The 20,385-nt window shown below is 65.3% G+C and overlaps 3 protein-coding genes across 7 annotated transcripts; 1 reads left to right on the forward strand and 2 right to left on the reverse strand.

Annotated features, from left to right (window-relative positions):
* Positions 1–158: 158 nt before the first annotated feature.
* Positions 159–8,303, reverse strand: DGKQ (diacylglycerol kinase theta). 3 transcript variants are annotated; one of them, XM_040966097.1, is made up of 23 exons: positions 8,181–8,303; positions 7,765–7,844; positions 5,821–5,920; positions 5,570–5,655; positions 5,364–5,495; positions 5,101–5,248; positions 4,953–5,009; positions 4,737–4,837; positions 4,335–4,540; positions 4,166–4,256; positions 3,946–4,000; positions 3,667–3,728; positions 3,226–3,376; positions 3,039–3,077; positions 2,840–2,955; positions 2,254–2,405; positions 1,947–2,095; positions 1,528–1,706; positions 1,232–1,332; positions 1,008–1,154; positions 794–905; positions 492–644; positions 159–364 (listed from the first exon to the last, which is right to left on the reverse strand). In XM_040966097.1, exons 2-23 carry the CDS (start codon positions 7,831–7,833, stop codon positions 269–271), a joined length of 2,502 nt encoding a protein of 833 aa, XP_040822031.1. In that variant the 5' UTR covers positions 7,834–7,844; positions 8,181–8,303; the 3' UTR covers positions 159–268. The 3 variants fall into 3 exon arrangements, with proteins under 3 accessions (XP_040822031.1, XP_040822030.1, XP_040822032.1); XM_040966096.1 differs by lacking the exons at positions 7,765–7,844; positions 8,181–8,303 and having other exon boundaries at positions 5,821–6,104; XM_040966098.1 differs by lacking the exons at positions 7,765–7,844; positions 8,181–8,303 and having other exon boundaries at positions 5,570–5,609; positions 5,821–5,872.
* A 1,803-nt stretch (positions 8,304–10,106) lies between these two features.
* IDUA (alpha-L-iduronidase) lies at positions 10,107–19,394 on the forward strand. 3 transcript variants are annotated; one of them, XM_040966103.1, is made up of 14 exons: positions 10,107–10,264; positions 10,374–10,514; positions 15,891–15,976; positions 16,084–16,191; positions 16,299–16,394; positions 16,478–16,680; positions 16,755–16,934; positions 17,018–17,234; positions 17,408–17,620; positions 17,724–17,845; positions 17,936–18,061; positions 18,146–18,222; positions 18,520–18,620; positions 18,712–19,394. In XM_040966103.1, exons 1-14 carry the CDS (start codon positions 10,107–10,109, stop codon positions 18,840–18,842), a joined length of 1,959 nt encoding a protein of 652 aa, XP_040822037.1. In that variant the 3' UTR covers positions 18,843–19,394. The 3 variants fall into 3 exon arrangements, with proteins under 3 accessions (XP_040822037.1, XP_040822039.1, XP_040822038.1); XM_040966105.1 differs by lacking the exon at positions 10,374–10,514; XM_040966104.1 differs by lacking the exons at positions 10,107–10,264; positions 10,374–10,514 and having other exon boundaries at positions 15,898–15,976; positions 18,146–18,620; positions 18,718–19,394.
* SLC26A1 (solute carrier family 26 member 1) lies at positions 10,817–14,620 on the reverse strand. Its single transcript, XM_040965944.1, has 4 exons — positions 14,298–14,620; positions 13,517–13,607; positions 12,434–13,015; positions 10,817–12,283 (listed from the first exon to the last, which is right to left on the reverse strand). Exons 1-4 carry the CDS (start codon positions 14,618–14,620, stop codon positions 10,817–10,819), a joined length of 2,463 nt encoding a protein of 820 aa, XP_040821878.1.
* Positions 19,395–20,385: the final 991 nt, after the last annotated feature.

The following is a 20,385-nucleotide window of genomic DNA, read 5'->3' on the forward strand; positions in this document are numbered from 1 at the left end:
TGCTGCCTATGTCACCGCACTCACTACTGCCACCATCTGCCCTGCTAAGGTCAGCACATGAGATGCCCATCCAGCCAGGAGCACTCACCAGGGTGGACACACGGCCTACACTCAGCACAGCCTAGCTGGAGGGCTCCCTCCCAGGAACTGTCCTGACCCTAGGCCCAGGAGTCCAGTGGTTTCCATAGGCCTGGAAGCTACCATGTCCACCTGGCTGGCCCCTACACCCAGATGGGCAGGGGACAGATGGTGCTGGTGACCAGCTCCACTACTTGGGGTCCCCTTCAAGGGTCAGCCCGTCAGCATGGCTGTCCCTGGAGGCAGTGGCCTTCCTGGGCTTCTTGGCTTTCCTCAGCATGTGCACCTGTAGTGAGGCGGGTGGAAGGGACATGGCACAGGTGTCCCAACTGGTAACGTGCAGCAGCACCCACAGCCTGGGTGAGGCCCAGGGGCTGTACCCCACCTACACCCCCCACCTGTGCCTGGCACACCTTGAAGCCTGCGGCAGAGATGATGATGTGTCCAGGGGCCTGGACCCAAGGCTCCCCATCCACCTGCACAGGCGTGGCCTTGAGGAGCGTGATGCGGAAGTAGGAGCCCTGGGCAATGCGGATCCCAGAGCGCAGTCCACCCTGCACCTGGCCCTGTGCAGGAGCAAGAGGGTAGGTCAGCAGGGTCCATGAGCACCCTGACCCTGGTCACCCAGCCCACCCTACACCTGACCCTGCTAGGGAGTGGGAGGGACAGGGTCAGCAGCGCCCATGGGTGCCGCATGTCCCCTGTATGCACTCACCATGTGTATAACTCCCGTCACACCCACCACCTCCAGCAGCCCATCATCCATGCGTGGCCTCTCAAACCTTGGGTCGCTGTCGGAACCCCACAGGTTGGCACCCGAGCCCCAGCTGCCCCAAAACAGAAAGTGAGGTGACCAGTCGGGCCAGACTAGCCACTCCCAGGCCCTTGCTTGAGGCCGCTTCAGGGGCTGCTCCCCTCCCGCCCCCGACCTAGGGATGTTGATGAAGATAAGCCCCTCGATGCTCGGCAGCTCCACCTCCCGCTGCTCCACCTGCAGCCTCAGCTCCTTGTGCAGGCTGCGCGCCTGGCTCATCTTCTGCAGCCCAGCCCGCACATACACGCCCTTGTTATGGAACCTGCAGGGACACGCCAGTCATGGGAGCAGCCCTCAGCAGCACCCCAGGGACCATGCTTTTGGGGGATGCCCCTGCACCTGCTGGTGAACTTGCCGGGTTCCTCCTCCCGTGCCTGATGGAAGTCCAGGCTGAGCTCTGCGTCAATGCCGATTCCACAGTAGTTACTCATCTGCACAACCTGGGTACAAGGGCTTGCTAGGACCTGCACCCCGAGCCTCCTCAAGGAGATGAGGACCTGCACCCTGAGCCCTCTCAAGGGGCCAAGGCCCACACCCTGAGTGAGGCCCCTCAAGGGGGCCAGCTGCTCTGGCCCCAGCACAGTGCCTCCTTGGTCGGGACTACCCCACCCAGGGCCACAGCCGCCCCAGGGTACCTTAGGGGGCTCCAGGTCAGTCAGACCATTCTCCCCACCACCAGCCTCCTGGGCGTCCAACAGGATGGTCCAGCGGTCCACGAGCACAGCGTCTGCCTCATCCACTGCCACCAGCATAGACAGGGGATCTTCTCCATTGTAGCCTGCACCCCAGCGCAGGACCCGACCAAGGTCATTGCCTGGAACCCAAGAGACAGAGTGACAGCCCGGCCACCTGCCCTGGGCAGAACGGGGACTCCATGTGAAAGAGGTGCCACAGGGCAGGGACACCCTGCCCCCAGCCATCCTAGGCCATCACAGGACAGGAGCCCCCCACCCGAGTCATCACAGGACAGGAGCACCATGGGACACCACAGGATAAACAGACCAGAAGGGACAAGCCTAGGGGTCCCCTCCTCCAGCTTGGCAGCTTCTCCCACCTGTGCCCAGCGGCAGGATGGCCACAGAAGGCTCTCGACAAGCCAGCTGCTGCCGTGTTTGCTCCAGGGCAGCGAGCACCCAGCCCACAGTGCCGTCTCCGCCGCACACCAGCACCCGGAAGCAGGGCACCCGGGAGAAGAGGTGGAGCCTGCCAGCAGGAGACAAGTGTACCTCACTGTCCACAGGGAGGCTGGATGCCCTCAGGGTGCCCACCCCATGGCCCAGGAAGCCCCTTCCTCTTCCAACTCCCACCTGGAGGAAGTCCCCTCTGGCAGGTGTGCAGGAAGAGGGGGAGTCCAGACTCACCCTGGAAGAGGACCCCCATTAGTCAGCTCGAAGACCTGGTGGGGGTTCAGCAGCTTCCGGAAACTGCTAAGCAGGTCCCGGCCTTTGAGGCCCCCACTCTTGGGGTTCACCAACACCAGGAGGGGTCTGCAGTCTGGGGGCAGCTTCGTGTGCTAAGAGGCAGGGTGGGTTAGGGTGGGGCCATAGGCCAGGCCTGCCCCGAGCAAAGACTGACAGGCAGGCAATAGCTCGATGCTGACCAGAGGACCACGAGACCAAGCAGCACCCAGCACGAATGCCCATGCCTGCCTGCTTCCTGGGTGCCACAAGCCAGCTCATGAGGCAGCCCTGGCATGACCCTCCCCCCCACTCAGGGCTCCCAATGCCCAGGCAGGAGACACAGTGAGCTCAGCCCAAGGGCCCGGGTGTGGCCACGTGGTCCAGGGCAGCAAGTGGGGTGTTGGTCTGTGCCTGCCACCTACCCCACTCCCTGCCCTGGACACCCCTTCTTCTAGGTACCGAGCTGGAGTGAAGTCATGCCTGCCAGAGGCAGTCACAGTGAGGTGCAGGGATAGAGTCCAGACGGGGACCCAGGCTAGCCACTCACCAGCACTTCTGGGAGCACAAGGGCCGTCAGTGGCCGACCCTGCACAGCTGTGTCCCTGGCCAGCATATACAGTCGCTCAGCCTCCGCAAAACAGGTGACGTCCAGTACCACGGCCCCTGGGCGGGCAGGCAGCTGCTCAGCCCAGGCCGCCTGGGCCGAGGCAGTGAGGGCCCCCTGCCCCTGCACCCCAACGGCTCACCTTGGGAGGCATAGATGTGGCTCACAGACACCACGGCAGCTGCAAGGAAGGGCGCATGTCAGTAGAGGACCAGAGCCCCCAGTCCGGGGTCCGCCCGAGGGATAGGCAGAGACCAGAAACCCCAGTGAATGGTTAGGGAGGCTGAGCAGCAGCCTGGGCAGGAGGTCAGAACTGCCTGGGGTCACACCTTTGGTGGCCATGGCTTTGTGCAGCAGGTCACTGTACTCCTGAGAGGACAGGTCAGGTGGGAGGCCGCCGATGAACAAGGAGACCCGGGGGGCCACGACCCTGGCCTCCACCACATAGAACCGCGTCTGGCCAAACTGCTGCACTGAGGTCTGTGGGGTGAGATTTGGGAGGGAGTGGGCTCCCTTGTCCCCTACAACACAGGACAGGAACCAGGCTCGGCTCCCCTGTACCCTTGTAACACAAAGTGGGGACTGGCTGGGCTCCTCTGTACCCCCACACTGCTGAGCCACCTTCAGGCCTGGGGCTACCCTGTCCACCCTCAGAGATAGCAAGACCTGTGGTACTATGACCCACAGCTGGCGTGTCAAACACCACAAGAGAGCCCAGAGGCCGTGGAAGGGGGCTGAGGCACCCTAGGCCGGCGTCTGCAGCCACTGACCTTCCGGATCATCCGAAGTCGCTCAAGTAGGAGCTCCTCAGGGGCTAGTATTGTCCGTTGGACTGCAAGAGAGGCACAGCCCTCACCAGGCACTGCCTACCCACAACAAGGCCCACCTACCCACAACAGGGCCTGCACACCTGCATCAGAGCCCGCCCAACCATGACAGGCCCTGTCCACTCACATCAGGCCCCGCCCACTCACAACAGGGCCTGCCCACCAGGCACCCACCAAGGCCCCGGGCAGGGGTGGCCGAGGAGGGGCCAGGGCTTCTCTCACCTCGCCGGCTACCCATGAACACCTCCTCCAGCTGGAAGCTCCCGGGATCCTCCACCTGCAAGGCAGGGGCCACCAGGCCGAGCCACTGGTCACCCAGCACCACTGATCACTCTACTTTCCCCACACACTTTCTCTACTTTCCCCATCCCCCAGGGATGCCCAGCCTTTGGCCAGCCCGCTCCCCTCGGCCCCATACATGGGGCACGTCCTGCTCACGCACCTGGCGGCCAAGCAGCTGCAGTGCCTCCTGCACCACGGTGTCCACAGTGCTTTGCATAGTGACCAGCACAGACACGCAGGCCTCGCCCACCCTGCAGGGACAAGCTCCAAAGCTGCAGCCACAACCCCTCCACCCCCTCCCACTTAGCCCTGCCGGCCCCAGCTCTCACTCGAGCCAACCAGAGTAGATGCTGAGGGACTCCTGGGCCCTGGGCCGCACCCGGAGGACCTGGGCCTCGGGGGGTCCCCTGCTGCCCTCCTCCTCTCCCTCCGTGGCCGAACTGCCAGTCTGGCAAGCCTGGGGGGCCAGGGGCAGTGCCTGCAGCTCGAAATCACCCAGGTCCTTGCTGAGGTAGTAGGCCCGCAGTGCTGCCTCCTGCAGAGCAGAGTGAGGAGGGAGTCAGGGCAGGAAGGGGCAGGATCAGGAAAGGGAGGGTGGGTGAGACAGGGAGGAGTGGGGTGGGGCAAGGAGGGGGTGGGATCAGGGCGGGGAGGGGGGCAGGGGCGGGGACAGGGAGGAGTGGGGTCGGGTAGGGATAGACATAGAGCCCTGTAGACACCTTCCTTCTTACCAGCACCTCCTCACTCCTGGCCTGGCGGGAGACGGTGACTAACCGGAAACGATTCCTCCTTAAGGCGTCATCCCCATCGAAGATCTTCATGGTCAGCTTGCCTGGGCCAGAGAGGCAGCTGTGAGGGCCAGCGGGGCAGACCAAGGGCAGGGTGGGAGCCCGAGGACGCGCGACAAGGGGCATGTGGTGGGGACGTGGAGCAGGCAGGAAGCTCACCAGACTCTGGGGACCCAGGCACCTCCCTGCCAGCGCTGTCCTCAGCATCACCCTCGCCTGCGGGAGGTGTGGGACCAGTCACCGAGTGGCCTTCTCGGCCATGGTGCCACCTACCCTCCATCCCAAAGCTTGGGGCCCCATACCTTACCGGGTTCTGGGGCCTCAGCAATGCGGAAGCAATGCGTTTTGCGGAAGTTGCGGGACAGCAGGCGCACACAGGCAGGCGGCAGCAGCATGGAACGCAGGTGCCCAAATGTACATTCGGAGGCAAGCATCACGGAACAGGACGAGTGGGCCTGGGGGCGTGGATGTGACCGGACCCCATGTCCACGCCAGTACCCATGCCCAGGCCAGTACCTGCACTTGTGCCCCAGGACTGCCTGTACCACCCTTCCCCGTACCCACACGCACCTGCAGGCCGCACCACTCGCAGTGCACGCCAGCCAGCACATCTGAGGAGCCACATGTCCGCTTGCAGGCCTCACAGCGTGCGCCAGGCACCGGGTTCCCCTCCCGCCAATGGTGTGGGCGCGGGGTCTGTTCCTGCAGAGATGGGAGGTTGGGTTGGCCAGCCAACAGTGCCACCCCAACCCCACCCTGTCCGCCCCAACGCTTACGTGGTCATGGTGCCTGTCCAGGTGGCACTGGCGGCAGTCGCTGCAGGCGAAGGGCACACAGTCGAGGTGAACGTGCAGCTCGCATACTGGGGGGCGGGCAGGGTGAGGGCCTCGCGCGGGGCAGCACCTCTGCCCCTCTCTGCCAGGGGCTACTCCACACCCACCTCTCCCTCACCCAGCACCCTGCGCCTCCTCAGCCATGCCGGGCTGCAGGGTGGGCAGGAGGCCCAGACCAGGGGTGTGGGTGGTACCTTCGCAGCGCAGCGCAGGCACCTCCAGGCCCTTGCGGCAAACGGCACAGAATCTGCGCTTATACAGCCCACGGGGACCGAAGCAATGGGCCACAGGAACCTGAGGGCAAGGGGAGAGAACCACAGGGACCTGCCCCACTGCCCTGCCGCCCGCCTGCAGTGGACTGCCAGGGGCCATCCCCAGGCCAGGGAGCCTGTCCCAGGGAAGGCCAGGACAGGGCATGTGTTTGCCTATAGGGACAGCATACTGGGCACAGATGGAGGGAGCCCTGCCTGGCAGGCCTTGCAGAGAGGAGGAAGGTCCTCAAGGAGGAGCATGAGTGCCCAAGTGTGCCCTGTGTGTCAGCACTGCCCTGTGTGTGCCCAAGTGTGCCCTGTGTGTCAGCACTGCCCGTGTGTGCCCTGTGTGTCAGCACTGCCCTGTGTGTGCCCAAGTGTGCCCTGTGTGTCAGCACTGCCCGTGTGTGCCCTGTGTGTCAGCACTGCCCTGTGTGTGCCCAAGTGTGCCCTGTGTGTCAGCACTGCCCGTGTGTGCCCTGTGTGTCAGCACTGCCCTGTGTGTGCCCAAGTGTGCCCTGTGTGTCAGCACTGCCCTGTGTGTGCCCTGTGTGTCAGCACTGCCCATGTGTGCCCAAGTGTGCCCTGTGTGTCAGCACGGCCCTGTGTGTGCCCAAATGTGCCCTGTGTGTACACTGTGTATGCACTGCCCATGTGTGCCCAAGTGTGCCCTGTGTGAGAGCACGGCCCTGTGTGTGCCATGTGTGCCCTGTGTGTACCTAAATGTGCCCTGTGTGTCAGCACTGCCCATGTGTGCCCAAGTATGCCCTGTGTGTCCGCACTGCCCGTGTGTGCCCTGTGTGCCAGCATGACCCTGTGTATACCCTGTGTGTCAGCACTGCCCATGTGTGTGCCCAAGTGTGCCCTATGTGTCAGCACGGCCCTGTTTGTGCTCTGTGTGTACCCAAGTGTGCCATGTGTGTCAGCACTGCCTGTGTGTGCCCAAGTGTGCCCTGTGTGTCAGCACGGCCCTGTTTGTGCCCTGTGTGTACCCAAGTGTGCCCTGTGTGTCAGCACTGCCCATGTGTGCCCTGTGTGTCCGCACTGCCCGTGTGTGCCCTGTGTGCCAGCATGACCCTGTGTGTACCCTGTGTGTCAGCACGGCCCTGTTTGTGCCCTGTGTGTACCCAAGTGTGCCCTGTGTGTCAGCACTGCCCGTGTGCCCTGTGTGCCAGCATGACCCTGTGTGTGCCCAAGTGTGCCCTGTGTGTCAGCACCGCCCGTGTGTGCCCAAGTGTGCCCTGTGTGTCAGCACTGCCCGTATGTACCCTGTGTGTGCCCTGTGTGCCAGCATGACCCTGTGTGCCCAAGTGTGCCCTGTGTGTCAGCACTGCCCGTGTGCCCAAGTGTGCTCTCTCTGCACTTCTTCCCGCCAGCTGCTCCTACTCAGAGCTCCAGGCTCCACCCTGGCTGGCCCGACATCTGAGGAGCTGTGGAAATCTGGTCTCTCTCCCTCTCACTTGACCTTTTAAGTAAAATAGATGTTAAAGTCCTTTTTCAAGCCTTGTGCAGCACCCCTCAATTTCACCAACACACACTCCTGTGTTTAACAACAGAATCCAGGATGCCCAGATGGAGGTCCCTGAGGGGGCGTGCTGATGCTGGTCCTCCATCCCAGCTGAGAGTGAGGCGGTCAGCGCATAGCAGGGCAGGGCGGCCTCAATGCCCTCCCCCACGCACCTCACATGGGCCTGGTGTGGGCCCAGCCCAGCACCCACACAGGGACTTCCTGGAAACCTGGCCCCTGCCAGGCCCTGTGGACCAAGGACCCAACCCCACCCCTGGACGGAGGCCACCCTGAATGGCGCCCACCCCCCATGGTAAGGACAGGGCAGGCTCAGGCACAATCCAGAGGGCAGAGGGCAGCCCCACCCTGCCCACACTCACCCTCACTCTGCTGGGAGCCACACTGGGGCACGCAGTCCTCACCCGCCTAAGGCACTTCTCGTGGGACATGAAGTTGCACACTGCGGGAGTGGAGAGCATGAGCTGGCCCGGCCCAGCTGGTGGCCCCTCCGCGCAGCGCCAGGGTTAGGGGCCACCTCCAGGGCCAGCACAGGGATGCAGGGCCACGAGCTGCGTCCACGGCAGGGCACAGGGGGCCAAGGGTCACACTGACCGACGGGCAGCTCTCCCAGGAGGCCCTCCTCCTGGTGGGCATCGGCCTGGCTCGGCCAGAAGCAGCCTGGGCAGCAGACCCGGCTGGGCCCACCTGCAGGACCCGGGGTGCGGCCGAGCGAGGGCCGCGAGGACAGCCAGGCCAGGCAGGGCCCCGACAGCCCGCACTGCGGCGGGGCGCTCACCGTCGCACTGGAAGCCGGCCAGCCCCCAGATGAAGTCGGAGCAGAGGTGGCAGAAGGTGGGCTTGGTGAGCGTGACCTTGCGGAAGCCGTGTCCTGGGGTTCCGCCGCTCGCGCGCCCCGCTCCCGCGCCCTTCCCGCCGCCCGGCGCGGGGACCCCAGTCGGGCCGCCGGCCTGCTCCGCCGCCGCCATGCCGGCCGAGCGACTGCAGCGCCCGAGCCTGCCGGGCAGCAGTCACGGCCGGGCCGGCGGCCGCCGCTCGCTTCCGACCCCACCACCAACTGCGCAGGCGCGGGGCGGGGCCCCTGTAGGGTGGGATCTCGATGGGGGCGTGCTCTGCGCTCTGAGGCGGGGCCTGTGCTCCGGGGGCGGGGCCTCTGTACTGTGCGCTCTGTGCTCTGAGGCGGGGCCTCTGTACGGCGCGCTCTGTGCTCTGGGGCGGGGCCTGCGCAAGGCGTGCTCTGTGCTCCGGGGGCGGGGCCTCTGTGGGGCGTGGCCCTATCGCCGGGGGCGTGGCCTGCCGGGGCTCAGGGAGTGCATGGTCTCCTGACCCAGCCCAGCTCCGCTGCCTCCTCCGGGCCGCCCTCAGCCCTGGGCAGTCCTGGGAGGCCCGGGGGGCCACGCGCCCTCAGGCCTGGCAGTGCCCTTGGGGGCCGGGACCCAGGTGGTCGCCCCAGCTTGCCCCGCTGTGGTGGAACCCTGCAGGCCCTTCTGGCGGGGACACCTGCAAGTCCCCAGCGTGTCTGCACAGGACTCCACTCTGCTTCTTAAATTTTTTTTCCCCGTTTTTTTCCCGTTTTTAGTTTTGTCTTACACTCTGCTGTTTGGGACTCAGTCCACACCACCGCTCTTTCAGATGCTTAAGTTTGACATTTTCATCTTGCAACTTACACACAAGGAGACCTAAATTAAAATAACTTATTTTTAAGGATTTACTTTTATTGAAAGGCAGATTTACAAAGAGAAAAAGAGACAAAGATTTTCCATTTACTGGTTCACTCTCCATGTGGCTGCAATAACCAGAGCTGAACCGACCGAAGCCAGGAGCCAGGGGTTTCTTCCCGGTCTCCCACACGGGTGAAGGGTCCAAAGGCTGTCCCAGGACACAGCAGGGAGCTGCTTGGGAATTGGAGCAGCTGGGGCACAAAGTGGCTCCTGGTCCTAAGTGCCATGCGTTCATGGGTCCCCTAAGAACCACCTCACCCCATTTCACTCTGCAGAATCGCTCCTGACTCCCACCTGTTGGGGTTCGCTGATCTCTTCCCACCGCAGGTCATCACTGTCATTCCCCCGTTGGAATCTGAACTTGGAGCACGTGGGGTGGAACAAGGTCCCCAGAATGCGCTTTAGAAACTCCCCAGCAGGTTACCCCTGCTCAGCGTGTGCTGAGCCCACCTGTCCAACACCGGTGGGACCCCAAATCCCACCCACACCACGCGGGACCCCGCCCCCAGACCCACACCACGCGGGACCCCGACCCCAGACCCACACCACGGGGGACCCCGCCCCCGACCCCAAACCCACACGCTGGACCCCAGACCCACACCACGCGGGACCCCGCTCCCGACCCCAAACCCACACGCGCGACCCCAGACCCACACTACGCGGGACCCCGTCCCCGACCCCAAACCCACACGCGCGACCCCAGACCCACACTACGCGGGACCCCGCCCCCGACCCCAAACCCACACGCGCGACCCCAGACCCACACAACGCGGGACCCCGCTCCCTGACCCCAAACCCACACGCGGGACCCCGCGCCCGCCCGCCCACACCCCGCGAGGCCCCGCGTCTCCCCGTCCCGTCCGCAGGGAACCAGCCGGCCTTCCGGGAAGGGGCCGGGCTGCAGTCGCCTAGGCCTCCGGCTCCGCCCCTCCCGGAAGCGTCCGGAGCCGCTGGGGCGGCCGCAGCAGGACCCTGGGCCGGCCATGCGCCCCCCGCGACCCCTGGCCGCGCTGCTGGCGCCGCTGGCCGCGCTGCTGGCCGCGCCCCCGGCCGCCCTGGCCGAGGCCCCGCACCTGGTGCGCGTGGACGCGGCTCGCGTGCGGGGGCCCCTGCGACCCTTCTGGCGCAGCACCGGCTTCTGGTGAGTGCCCACGGACCTGCAGGGCCAGCCCTGTGCCCCGCTGGGGTCTCACCTGCAGGGCCAGCCCTGTGCCCCGCTGGGGTCTCACGCAGCTCCACGTCCACCCTAGCCCCCCACTGCCGCACGACCAGGCCGCCCGCTACGACCTCAGCTGGGACCAGCAGCTCAACCTGGCCTACGTGGGCGCAGTCCCGCACGGAGGCATCCAACAGGTCCGCACCCACTGGCTGCTCAGCCTGGTCACTGCTAGGTGCGTGAGTGTGGGCGGGAGAGGGCACAGGGGAGTGGGGACACATCTGCGCTTGCTGGCGGGAGTTGGGGCTGCAAGCCACCCACCTGGCCCCTGGAGTAGGTCCAGCAAGCATCAGCAGCACCCCGGGGAGAGGCCTTACCCTCTGTGGCTTGGTCAGCCCTGGAGTTTGCTGCACACACTTCTAGGATGGGACAGAAAGCAGGAACTTGGCATGGCATCCATTTCTGAGCTCAGGCCCAGGGTGGAAGATCCTGTAGCGCAAAACCCCCTGCCCAGGCTCTCGGCCCACCATGCCCTGGCTAGAGGCCGCAGTCAGCCAGCTGGCTGCTGTGGTGGGCCCGGGCAGCCTGCACGGCGCCGTGCACGCTGTGAAACAGCTGCTGTGCCTCACCCACTCCCAAGAAGCCGCTCCGCGCCAGCGCGTCCCGCACTGGGGCGCTGCAGCCAGCCAGCAGCAGGGCCACGCCCAGTGCCTGGTAGTTGTCACGCAGTTCCCGCAGGGTGTCTAAGCCGGCAGCATCCACAAAGAGCAGAGGGGCGCAGTCAAGGACCACCGTGTGGAAGCCTGCTGTCCCGGGCACCAGCACACTGGCTCCCTCTGCCTCCTGGGGACCCAGCTCCTTCCTCCTGGCTGACCGGTGCCCTGCATCGAGCCCTGTGAGGCCATAGAGGGACCGCAAGAAGAAGTCCTTGTTGGCATAGCACAGTGGCCCCCCAAAGCGGAACACGTGTACCCCTGGCTCGGGTACCAGCCCCTCAAACTCGACAGTGTCCTCGTAGATGGTCGAGTCCCCTGCCCGGCCCAGCAGCACAGCCCGGGGGCGCCGAGTACGGCCCGCCAGGCTGAGCAGAGACAGCAGCACCCCGGCCAGCAGCCCAGCCTCAGTGCTGACCAGCACACAGGTGACCGCAGTTGCCACCCAGACCAGGCCATCTGCCGGGCTCAGCCGCCACAGCCGGGGGACATCCCTGAGCTTGCGCAGCGCTCCCCGCAGGCTAACCACAATGATACAGGCCAGCACGCTGCGCTGCAGGTCGCGGAAAAGCGGGGCCAGCACCAGCAGCACCAGCAGCACCACGCCGGCACTGATCACACTGGACAGCTGCGTCCGGCAGCCCGTGGCCGTCTTCACCAGGCTCTTGGCCAGAGCGGCGCTGGTGGCGAAGCAGTGGAAGAAGGCGGGCAGCACATTGCAGCAGCCCACAGCCAGCAGCTCCTGGTTGGCCCGGACGGCATAGCCATGGCTGCGGGCAAACATCTCAGCTAGTGACAGGGAGAAGGCCGAGCCCACCAGGGCCAGGGGCACCGCATCCAGGGCCACGCGTCCCATCAGCTCCACGTCCGGCACCTGTGGAGCTATGAAGCCCGTGGGGATGTCCCCAGCCACCCTGGAGCCAAAGCGTTCGTTGAGCCGCCCAAAGTGGGACACCAGTGTGGCTGCCACGATGACTAGCAGCTCTGTGGGCAGTGGCACCCGCAGGCGGTGCCGGCAGCGATCCGACAGCTCCTTGGTGGCCAGCAGCACGGCCAGGCACAAGGCACTGGTGACCACGTCACACAGGTTGGCCTGCCCGGCGCTGAGCAGCAGGCTCAGCCAGGTCCTAAGCACCATGCCGGGTCCCTGGTGCCGGGGCAGCTGCACCCCCAGCAGGTGCCTGAGCTGTGAGGTCAGGATGGTCACTGAGGCCCCCATGGCAAAGCCATCCAGCAGCGGCTGTGAGAGGTAGGTGGAAACGAAGCCGAGGTGGAGGATGCCCATCAGCACCTACAGACAGAATGGAGTGCAGCTAGCGGGAGCCTGGGGAGCTGGGGGAACCCAGGTGGCTAGGGCTAACAGGCTGGTGTGGGAAGCCCCTGAGCCCCTCAGACACAGTGCCCACCTCTGCCTGGACCTGCCCAGCCATCCCCTCCTCACCTGGTATAGACCGGTAACCAGGGTGAGGGCAGTGGCGACACGGATGGCGTGGCAGTCATGCCCACAGCCCTGGAGCCCGGGCCCCAGTGGGAACGCCGAGCTGTTGAAGATGCTGCTATTAGCTCCAGGCCCCTGGCTGTCATAAGCGGGGTCGAAGCCGGCCAGCCGGAGCTCCCGGTCCACCACCTGGCCCACCATGAGGCAGAGCAGGCTGAAGATGCCCACGGAGACGTGGCGGGAGGTGCCCAGGAGGGAGTAGATGAGGTTGGCATAGAAGGAAGTGTAGAGGCTGTAGATGGGCTGCAGCCCAGCCAGCAGTGAGTAGGCGATGGCCTGGGGCACCAGGATGATGCCAATCACCAGCCCTGACACCACATCCCCTGGAAGGTCCTCCCGCGGGCTGTAGCTGCGCAGCCAGTATGAGGCGGGCACCAGGTCCTGCAGCAGTGCCCGGGCCCGTGGCCCACTGCATGCCCAGCTGCGCCTCAGCTGGCCCTTGAGTGTCTCCAGCAATCCCCGGGGGGTGGGGTGCTGGCGCCGAACCAGCACAGGCTCCGGGGGCACTTCCATCAGCTGGCCAACCTGTGGGAGGATCCAGGACTGGATCAGATGGGAGAGCCCGGGACTGGACACTAAGCCCTGCCCCAGGAGCAGCCGTGTGGCTGGGGCTGGAGAGGTGCAGGGATCCCCAGGCTGTCTGCTGACTCGACACAGGGATGGAGCCACATGGCCATGGGCATTCCTCCCACACATGCTGTGCCGGCCAGCCTGTATCCCAGCCTTGCCCTGGTGAGCACTGGAGGTGGCTCCCATACGCCCTCCGACTCCCAACTGGCCACTGGGTCCCAGGGTGCTTCTGTCCCCAAGCCAGACGCCCAGGACACAGTGAAAGCTGTGTCCCCTCCGTCCGAGGCCCCTCCCCACTGGTGTTGGGCTCCTGGAGGCTTGCCCACGCCCCTGGGTGTAAGCCGTTCACCTGTGTGCAGAGAAGTTAGGGTGCTGGGCCCGTCTCAACTCCTGTTCTCCCCGTCCAGCAAGCGCTGCCCTGTGACCAGGGCCTGGGGCGCGTCCTCACCTGGGGACCCCTCGCAGGCTGTCCAGGCGGATGGGTGGGTGAGTGGACACAGTGGCGGATCTGGCCTTGACCCGCGAGGAGCGCCGTGTGTCCAGGGCCCTGCAGTTCAATGATTTACCCCAGTACAGCTGAGTCATGGTTTCCCCCCCCCCGGAAGGGCAGGAGCCTCCTGAGTGGCCAACCTAGCAGGTTGTTCTGTAATCAGAACCCTCACAGGTGGACACAGCAGGCTGGAGCAGGGGGGTGTCCGGGAACTGGGCTTCAGATCCCAGGCCCGAAGGGGTGAGGCACAGTGGCCCAGCAGTCCCAGAAGGGTGCTGGTTTCTCTGTCCAGCGTGGGGAGCAGGCTGCCAGAGCTCAGACACTAGTCCTTGTGCCTGCTTTCTGCTCTTGGGGCACTTGAAGGCCACAGTGTCCAGCTGTGAGCCCTTCCGCGAGTGGACGCAGGGGGTTGCTGGTCGGCAGAGGCGCCTCCCCACCCCGGAAGGCCTCCAGTCCTTCACAGTGCTGCAGAAGGCTGGGAACCTCACCTGGGGGGAACCGGCACCCCGCCCTCCCTGGTCCCTGGGGGTGGGGTGCAGGGGGCGAGTCCTCGGGCCCAGCCAGGCTTGGCGCTGAGGGTCTGTGGCGGGGAGAGGGGTCGCCCCCTGTGGGGGCGGGTTTGGCAGTGTGACCCGACACAGGCCAGCTCCGGGCAGCGTCAGCGGCCGCGCAGGCACATCCCACGGGCTGGGGCCGGTCGCGCCTGGGGGGCCGCCGCGGCTCGCCGTCCCGCGCACGCGCACTCACCATCTCGCAGCGGCTCGGTCCTCACGGCGCACGCGCCGGCCGGGGTCTGCGCCCTGCGCCCCGCGCCCCGCTGCTCGGCGCTTGGCGGGCACCTCGGCCGGTGCGTGCTGGGTGTAGAGCTCTGCTTTGAGCAGGCGGGGCAGCCGGCCTGTGGCGGGTCTGACGCTGCTCTGCCGTGTCGCCCACAGCCGCCTCCTGCACTCTGGGGGTAGCCTGAGGAAGCCCCGTGCACGGCTCCAGGGGATGCCCTGTAGGCGCAGCCCGGAGACCGCGATCCCCAGGCCCACCCTGTTCACTCGAACTTTGCACCCCTCCCCCACCATCTGCCCCCACAGCCTCTAGTCTGCACACTTACCACCACTTGGGTGGATTTTGTTTTAAATTTGATTTTTATTTCAAAGAGTCACAAGAAGTAGAGACAGAGAGGTCTTCCGTCTGCCAGTTTCCTCCCCAAATGGCTGCAACAACCAGAGCTGGGCTGGCCTGAAGCCGAGAGCCAGGAGCTTCAGGGTGTCCCATGCGGGCATCTCCCGCTGCTTTCCCAGACACATCCGCAGCGAACTGAGCCAGAAGTGGAGCGGCCGGGCCAGGGGATGCTGGTGCCACAGATGGACGCCAACTCTGCCTTGATCTGAAAAGAGTGAAGGAGTGTTAAACTACCACCTACAGCACTGGCATCCAACATAGGCGCTACCACACGCCCTGGCTGCTTCACTGCCCATCCAGTTTCCTTCCTGGAAAAACAGTTGAGGACGGCCCAAAGCCTTGGGAACCTGCATCCGCTTGGGAGACCTGGAAGAGGCTCCTGGCTCCTGGCTTCAGCCATTTGGGGGTGAATCGGTGGATGGAGGATCGCATCTCTGTCTCTTCCCCTCAAGGAAATAAATCTCAGAAAATAGAGGCTGAGAGACCAAGAGAAAAGGAGGCACGTCCTCTGTGTCCTCGGTCACCCCCACATGTTCACAGCAGCCAGGGCTTGCCAGGCTGCAGCGAGGAGCCCGGAGTATGCTCCTTCCGGGACCACTCCATCCCCTTTTCTGATGGCTCAGTGGGTGAGGCTGGGCTGATGCCGGGGCCCTGGCCTCCGCCCATGCCCTGGTGTTGCTCGTTACCCTCCTGCAGCTGTTGCTGAGACTGGAGGAGGTGTGGCCCACTAGTGGGTGGGGGTTCAGGCCGTCCAGCGTATGTGTCCTGGCCCAGTGTGTGATGGAGCCAGTCACAGCCCCAGCTCGCCATGCTCTTTGCACCTAGGGCTTCCTGCCTCGTCCTGCTGGCCCCACAGGGCTGACCCCTCTGCAGACTCAGCCAGCTCTCGAGGGACCAGGTCCACTGCAGGCACGGCTTTAGGAAGGCCTCCATCCACCGGAGTGGGGACAGTCATCGGCAGCCCTGTTCATACCTTCCCAAAGCCCTGCCTGCCCCCTGCCCCGTGCTGGCTCTCCCACCTCCTGCAGGCTGTCTCCACCCTGGGCAGCCACTGGGCTTCTGGAGCGCTGGAGTTTCCTGCGGAGCCCAGGCCTTGCCTGCTTGCAGTGCAGGTCCAGCCCAAGGCTGGTAGCCCGGCCCTCAGCCACTCCCGCTGTCCTCCCACAGGCACTCAGCGGGGCAGGGTCTGAGCTACAACTTCACACACCTGGACAGGTACCTGGATCTGCTCAGAGACAACCAGCTCCTCCCAGGTAGGCGAGCCAGGGCTGGCCCTGTTCCCTTGCCTCCCCGTGCCCAGCCACTGGCCCCGGGGGTAAGGGAAGCAGAGTGGTCAGCCAGCCTGTCTCCGGTGTGTCAGGCTTTGAGCTGATGGGCAGCCCCTCTGGCCGCTTCACGGACTTTGAGGACAAGCAGCAGGTGTTCGGCTGGAAAGCCCTGGTCTCCCTTCTAGCCAACAGATATATAGGTAAGCAGTGGGAGTCAGCGTGGGCGCCTGAGGGGCCAGCGGTTGTGTGTGTGAGGGGGGGTCCCGTTGGAGAGGGTCTTCCCTCCCCGCACAACCCCCGTCCTCAGATCGGTATGGGCTGGACCACCTTTCTCGGTGGAACTTTGAGACCTGGAACGAGCCGGACCACCATGATTTCGACAATGTTTCTATGACCACGCAAGGTGGGCACCCGGATCCCTCAGGGCTGTGGAAGGGCTGGGTGGTGCAGCCGTCCCCACGCCGCTCAGGGACCGCCCCCGCCCAGGCTTTCTGAACTACTACGACGCCTGCTCCGAGGGTCTGCGCGCCGCCAGCCCCGCGCTGCGCCTGGGCGGCCCTGCAGACTCGTTCTGGCCGCCGCCGCGCTCCCCGCTGAGCTGGAGCCTCCTGGAACACTGCGCCCGCGGCACCAATTTCTTCACCGGGGAGCGCGGCGTGCGGCTGGACTTCATCTCGCTGCATAAGAAGGTGCGGCGCGCCCCGCCCTGCCCCACTCCCTGCCGGCATCCGGCGCGGCGCGCTGAGGCGGGCGCTGTGCGCAGGGTGCGGGCAGCTCCATCTTCATCCTGGAGCAGGAGGCGGCAGCTCTGCAGCGGATACGGGAACTGTTCCCCGAGTTCTCCCGCACGCCGGTGCACAACGACGAGGCTGACCCGCTGGTGGGTTGGGCGCTGCCGCGCGCCTGGAGGGCCGACGTGACCTACGCCGCCATGGTGGTGAAGGTGCGCGCGCCCACCGCCCGGGCCACCCCGTCGGGGCACATCCAGTGCGGCCAAATGCCCAATACCCCCACCCCGGTCCGCAGGTCATCGCACAGCATCAGAACCTACTGGTAGCCAACGCCAGCTCCGCCGTTCACTATGCGCTGCTGAGCAACGACAACGCCTTCCTGAGCTACCACCCGCATCCCTTCACGCAGCGCACACTGACCGCGCGTTTCCAGGTCAACAACACGCACCCGCCGCACGTGCAACTGCTGCGCAAGCCGGTGCTGACCGCCATGGGGTTGCTGGCTCTGCTGGGTGAGCTGGGTGCGGGCTGCAGTCACGGGCAGGGGCGTCTTCTGCACATGATGCCAAGCACACACCCTCCGTCTGCACCCGGGTTGTGGACCCCTCCAAGGGATGGCGGCGGTGAGGGCCGCTCTCCCTCCCACGTGGCCACAGCGTACAATGCACTTCTGGCGCCCCCGCAGATGGAGAGCAGCTCTGGGCTGAGGTGTCTCGGGCTGGCACCGTGCTGGACAGTAACCACACTCTGGGGGTCCTGGCCAGTGTCCACCGCCCCGAGGGCCCTGGTGACGGATGGCGCGCCACCCTGCTGGTCTATGCCAGCGATGACACCCGCGCCCACACCAACCGAAGTGTCCCGGTGACCCTGCGCCTTCGCGGGGTGCCCCCCAGCCAGGGTGAGCAAGGGAAACCCAGGGAGATCTGGTGCCTGGGGTGGGGCCCGGGCATCCGGGCTAGGGGCGCCCACAGTGGCCAAGGCCCCAGCGTCTGGCTCCCCAGGGCTGGTCTATGTTACGCACTACCTGGATAACCGACTCTGCAGTCCCCACGGCGAGTGGCAGCGACTCGGCAGCCCCGTCTTCCCCACACCAGAGCAGTTCCGGCGCATACGCGCAGCTGAGGTTGGTGAGCAGGGCAGGCAGCCTAGGGTTAGGGGAGGCTCTGGGGGTCACCGAGCCTCCAGGGCACTGAGGACCCACCACTGCCTGCAGGACCCGGTGGTGACAGCACCGCGTACTCTCCCTGTGGAGGGCCGCCTGACACTGCACCGCGAGCTCCCGTTGCCCTCACTGCTGCTGGTGCACCTGTGCACACCTTCGCGGGACCTGCCCGGCCAGGCAAGTGCCCACCTATCCAGTGTCTGCCCCGGCGCATGTGCAGCGCCTGCAGGTAGCCGCTCAACCAAGTCGTGCCTCCCCCAGGTAACCCGGCTTCGTGTTCTGCCCCTGACCCAAGGTCAGTTGGCTCTGGTCTGGTCTGATGAAGGAGTGGGCTCCAAGTACGTGAGTGTGGCTGCTGCTCCCCACACAGCCTGGCATCCCCCAGCAGCCGGGCATCCCAGGATCTCCCATTGTATCCGCTTGTCTCCCTCTTTCCCCATCCCAGCTGTGCCCCCTCTACGACTGGGCACCCCAGGGTCCTCCACTACACCTTCTGGCCTCTCTCTACAGTGGGGCACCCCAGGGTACCTCACTGCATCTTCTGACCCCCCACGACCGCACACTCCAGTGTGGCCGTCACTGCCCAGGGAAGGGATCTGGGAGTCCACCCAGTCCTGGCCCAACTCCATCTGCAGGTGCCTGTGGACTTACGAGGTGCAGTTCTCCGCAGAGGGGAAGGCCTACACCCCGGTCAGCAGGGCGCCGTCCACCTTCAACCTCTTTGTGTTCAGCCCAGGTATGCCTGGCCTGGCCATGGTGGTCCCAGGCCTCCACGGGGTGGGGAACTTATGGACCCTGCGGGGGCTCAGGGACACACGTGCTCCCAGTCACAGGTGTCATCTCCGGCTCCTACCGAGTCCGAGCAGTGGACTACTGGCAGCGGACAGGCCCTTTCTCTGACCCCGTCCGGTACTGCGAGGTCCCTCTTGGCGAGGGCCCAGCAGCTGATGACCTGTGAGCCGGTGCTGCCCTCCGGACCAGGCAGCCTGAGCTGGGGCCACCCTGTGACCAGCTGGCCATCAGCCATTCGTCCCCTCCCCACCCCTTAAAGTGCCATCACATGGCCAGTCTCAGGTCAGCTTTGGTGCCTGGCTCTAGCTAAACCTGCCAGAAGGCTGAGGGTGGTTTGCGTCCCCATGGAGCCCGGCCTGACCTCCTCCCCTGCCCCCCAGCAGGCTCTATCAGCTGACTATTGGCTCGCCCAGGCTTCCTGACTGTGTACTTGGAGTCAGAGCAGAGCTGGACCCCCGCCCTGGGTCCAAATGGAGGGAGGGGGAACAGGGGCCCTGAGTGGTAAGAGGCCACATTCAGGTGTCCCTGGCCATGGAGTGGGGAGCCAGAGTGTGCAGCAGGGGACCCCAGGTGGTGGGAACCCACAGGAGAGACCCAGATGAAGCGCCCGGCTCCAACTGGGCCCAGCCCTGGCTGCCGTAGCCAACTGGGCAGTGAACTTAGGACAGATGTTCATCTCTCTCTACCTTCCAAGTAAATAAATCTACAGAACCAATAATTCTTCCAAAGGTGGGTGCCCAGCCCGGCAGAGGGTGGTCTGAGGCTTGTGTTGCTGACTGCCATGGCTGCAAGCCAGCAAGCAAGTGGGGCGCGCAGCCTGGACTAGCCAGAGCAGGGGTGCTGGGCCCTCTTTCAGCTGGAGCCCCCAGGCCACGGCCAGGCAGGTGGGAAAGGGGGTGTTTTCCCAGGAAGGAGCAGCTGGTGCCCAAGCAGGTAACAATTATGACTGATGGATGGGCTCCACCGCACAGACCCAAGGCCAGTGGAGGGGTGGCATGAACCCCGGGCACATGGGAAGATAGTGACGGTGTCGACATTGCTCTCCAACGGGCAGCAGAAGGACCTGGTGGCTGCATGGGGGCGGAGCAGTCAGACCTCAAGCTGACGGGGCAAAGCTGGCAGGACAGAGCCTAGGCACACTAGTGGGAGGGGCAGGGGCTGGACCAGGGCTGAGAAGCAGGTAGGATGGCAGGAGCCAGAGCTGTGCCCAGCAGTCAGCCCTCTGGTCAGCTGCACGGCCTGCTGCCTGTCCCTGCCAGCTTGGCTGCTTGCATGGGGCTGTGGGTGGTCACAGGAGGCTGGCATCTGACACTTTCCTGAGGGACAGAGCCCCTAGCACAGGTGCGCCCCGTGGCATTTCCTGCCCAGGTCAGCTGCATGCCTTCCAGGAGGTTGCAGTGTGGCACCCGTGGTGGCTGCCCACCAAGGGTGCTGCTCCCAGCATCCCTCAGGGGCTTCTGCAGGGAGGGTGCCTGGCCAAGGAGGAAGGGTTGGGAGCCCCCTGGACTCCAGTGTGGGGGTGGCAGGCCTGAGGGGAGCTTGGGTCCCTGGACCTGCCCTTGCGACCCCCTGGCGGGTGTGACAGGACCCACCAGCTGCGGGGGGGTGGACATCCCTGGACAGGAGGGGTCCGAGACTGGACTCGTGTACGCGGCAGCCAGAGAAGACATGGACCATCTTCCAGGTGGACGCCCCTTTTCCGGAGGCGC

This window comes from Ochotona curzoniae, unplaced genomic scaffold, assembly GCF_017591425.1.
Source record: "Ochotona curzoniae isolate NIBS_2020 unplaced genomic scaffold, NIBS_Ocur_1.0 scaffold_4505, whole genome shotgun sequence".
NCBI lineage: Eukaryota > Metazoa > Chordata > Mammalia > Lagomorpha > Ochotonidae > Ochotona > Ochotona curzoniae.

Excerpts from the sequence above, each read along its gene's own strand:
- DGKQ (XM_040966096.1), bottom strand. The coding sequence starts at position 6,043 with ATGCCCTGTCCTGGCCTTCCCTGGGACAGGCTCCCTGGCCTGGGGATG. Across the intron at positions 5,496-5,569 it reads TGGACAGGCACCATGACCAC|GAACAGACCCCGCGCCCACA; the intron begins GTAAGCGTTGGG and ends CCATCTCTGCAG. Across the intron at positions 2,406-2,839 it reads TTGTGCTCCCAGAAGTGCTG|CACACGAAGCTGCCCCCAGA; the intron begins GTGAGTGGCTAG and ends CCTGCCTCTTAG.
- IDUA (XM_040966103.1), top strand. The coding sequence starts at position 10,107 with ATGCGCCCCCCGCGACCCCTGGCCGCGCTGCTGGCGCCGCTGGCCGCG. Across the intron at positions 17,846-17,935 it reads GGCGCATACGCGCAGCTGAG|GACCCGGTGGTGACAGCACC; the intron begins GTTGGTGAGCAG and ends CACTGCCTGCAG. Across the intron at positions 18,062-18,145 it reads CGCGGGACCTGCCCGGCCAG|GTAACCCGGCTTCGTGTTCT; the intron begins GCAAGTGCCCAC and ends TGCCTCCCCCAG.
- SLC26A1 (XM_040965944.1), bottom strand. The coding sequence starts at position 14,620 with ATGGTGGGGGAGGGGTGCAAAGTTCGAGTGAACAGGGTGGGCCTGGGG. Across the intron at positions 13,608-14,297 it reads GACCGAGCCGCTGCGAGATG|GGCCCTGGACACACGGCGCT; the intron begins GTGAGTGCGCGT and ends ATTGAACTGCAG. Across the intron at positions 13,016-13,516 it reads GCCTGGACAGCCTGCGAGGG|GTTGGCCAGCTGATGGAAGT; the intron begins GTCCCCAGGTGA and ends ATCCTCCCACAG.